At 38.4% G+C, this 1,833-nt stretch overlaps 1 protein-coding gene across 1 annotated transcript; it reads right to left on the minus strand.

The window, feature by feature from the left end:
• Positions 1-412: 412 nt before the first annotated feature.
• Positions 413-1,833, minus strand: LOC143568278 (uncharacterized protein At4g28440-like). The gene is made up of 2 exons (XM_077054466.1): positions 1,556-1,833; positions 413-764 (listed from the first exon to the last, which is right to left on the minus strand). Exons 1-2 carry the CDS (start codon positions 1,797-1,799, stop codon positions 574-576), a joined length of 435 nt encoding a protein of 144 aa, XP_076910581.1. The 5' UTR covers positions 1,800-1,833; the 3' UTR covers positions 413-573.

The raw sequence follows: 1,833 nt of genomic DNA on the forward strand, positions 1-1,833 counted from the left end.
CTAACATAGATGCACAACTAAACTGAAATAAACATGAATAAAATGACACTTCAGCCCCTAGAAATATTATCGTCACATTGCTAAGATGGATTTCACTGTTACCAGACACGAATAGTCAAAAAAGATTAATGAAACCCAGACTTTCCTACCACTCAACATAAACAATATGGCATTCCAACTCTACCTGTTTTCTATCACCGGTATGGTCTGTTTTTGGGCTGTTTTTGAGTTATATTAGAGTGAATTTACAGAACAAAACCCGTCAAAATCAATCATAAAAATATTCACTGAAACAAATGTAAGAATATCTGTAGGGGAAGATGTGATCGACACCAAACTCAGGAGGTACATACGATAATTTACAGATTACTGTAAACATGAAAAAAACATCCAAGCATATAGACCAAAAGAGAATTCAAAAGATGATCCTTTGACAAAGAAGACACCACTTAGAAGACAATATGGTTCTGTTCACCATAAACAATATCAACACCAAATACTAAACTAACCCCATCCCTCCTCACACACCCACAGATAGATAGATGCATGGCAAAAACCCAACAATATATGAAATCATTCTTCAATAACATTAACCAATTCATATTCCACCAGAGACAAGTTGTTGTCCTCTTTCACAGTGAAACTTGCAGGCTCAGTCACTTCAACAAGTCCCCATTTATCAACAGCTAGTCTCATTGACCCTTTAAACATATCAATCTTCGCGTTACGGATAATCACCGTGGTTTCAGGTTTCATCAGATCAACTGCATAATCACCAGTATCATCAGCTTCAACATAAACCAAAATACAAACACAATATTGCAAAAAAGCAGACAACATGAATGGAAACAGTCGAAGCAAAAGAACACGTGTTCAATGGAATGTATAACATTATCATCTTTGTCAAATTCAAAATGATTAAAACACAATGAAAATTTAAACAAACAAATTAATATTGTGTTTCCTTAAACCCTTTGCAACATTAGAAAAAAAGAATAAACGAATTGCACCAAATAACACTGGTCAAATCTTATGATCATAACAGTCAGCGTTTTAATAATCGGTTCTACGCTGCAATTAATCGCCGATTACTCACTAATCTCTGGGCTGCTGATGTGATTTCAACTAATCGACCCCTAAATCGTTAATCAGTCAAAAGCGGCCAAATTTCGGTCAAAATCAAAGTATTTGAATGATTATACCTATTAATCCAACCGGACTTGGATCCCTTCCAACCCAAGTATCCGAACCCATTCCAACCCTAACCATTTCTGGCCCGTGACTCGTTCTGACCCGACCCAACCAAAAACACCCCTTTTGAATTTGACCCGTTTCAACCATAACCCATTCCAAGTTTCCAACTCTTAACCATTTCTGACCCTTTTAGATTTTGACCCGCTCCAACCCTAACAATTTCTGTCCCCGTTTGCCAGTCCTAAAATTATATACACACATAGGTTTAAAAATAACATATAACATCCCAATCCGATTAATCAACCGCTAGCCAGTGACCCACAACAATTGATAACATAAACATACAAATCAAACTTCAAACCTTGAGCGTTACGTGCAGTGAAAAGAATGGTGCCGGTTTCATCACCAATAAGACACTCAGCAATTCGGGTCGGAGCACGGTTATTAAACGACGACGTGTTACGAGGCTTCTTGTCTAGAACAGTGGTCGAAGACAAAACCTTAACCACCAGATTGTTGCCGTTGGTTCCCGGCTTCAACTCACTCACCTTCGAAAACACAGGCTTCCTCTTCACCACTCCGCCAGCCGCCGCCGTGTCCGACATCGTCTAAGGTATTGTTTGTTTCCTGGATGCAAAA

Source organism: Bidens hawaiensis, unplaced genomic scaffold (assembly GCF_021521415.1).
Source record: "Bidens hawaiensis isolate Kalapana, Puna unplaced genomic scaffold, B.hawaiensis_p1.1 tig00023874_1, whole genome shotgun sequence".
Lineage (NCBI taxonomy): Eukaryota > Viridiplantae > Streptophyta > Magnoliopsida > Asterales > Asteraceae > Bidens > Bidens hawaiensis.

Coding starts and splice junctions, on each gene's coding strand:
- LOC143568278 (XM_077054466.1), bottom strand. CDS start 1,799: ATGTCGGACACGGCGGCGGCTGGCGGAGTGGTGAAGAGGAAGCCTGTG. Junction 765..1,555: donor CACTGCACGTAACGCTCAAG/GTTTGAAGTTTG, acceptor GTGATTATGCAG/TTGATCTGATGAAACCTGAA.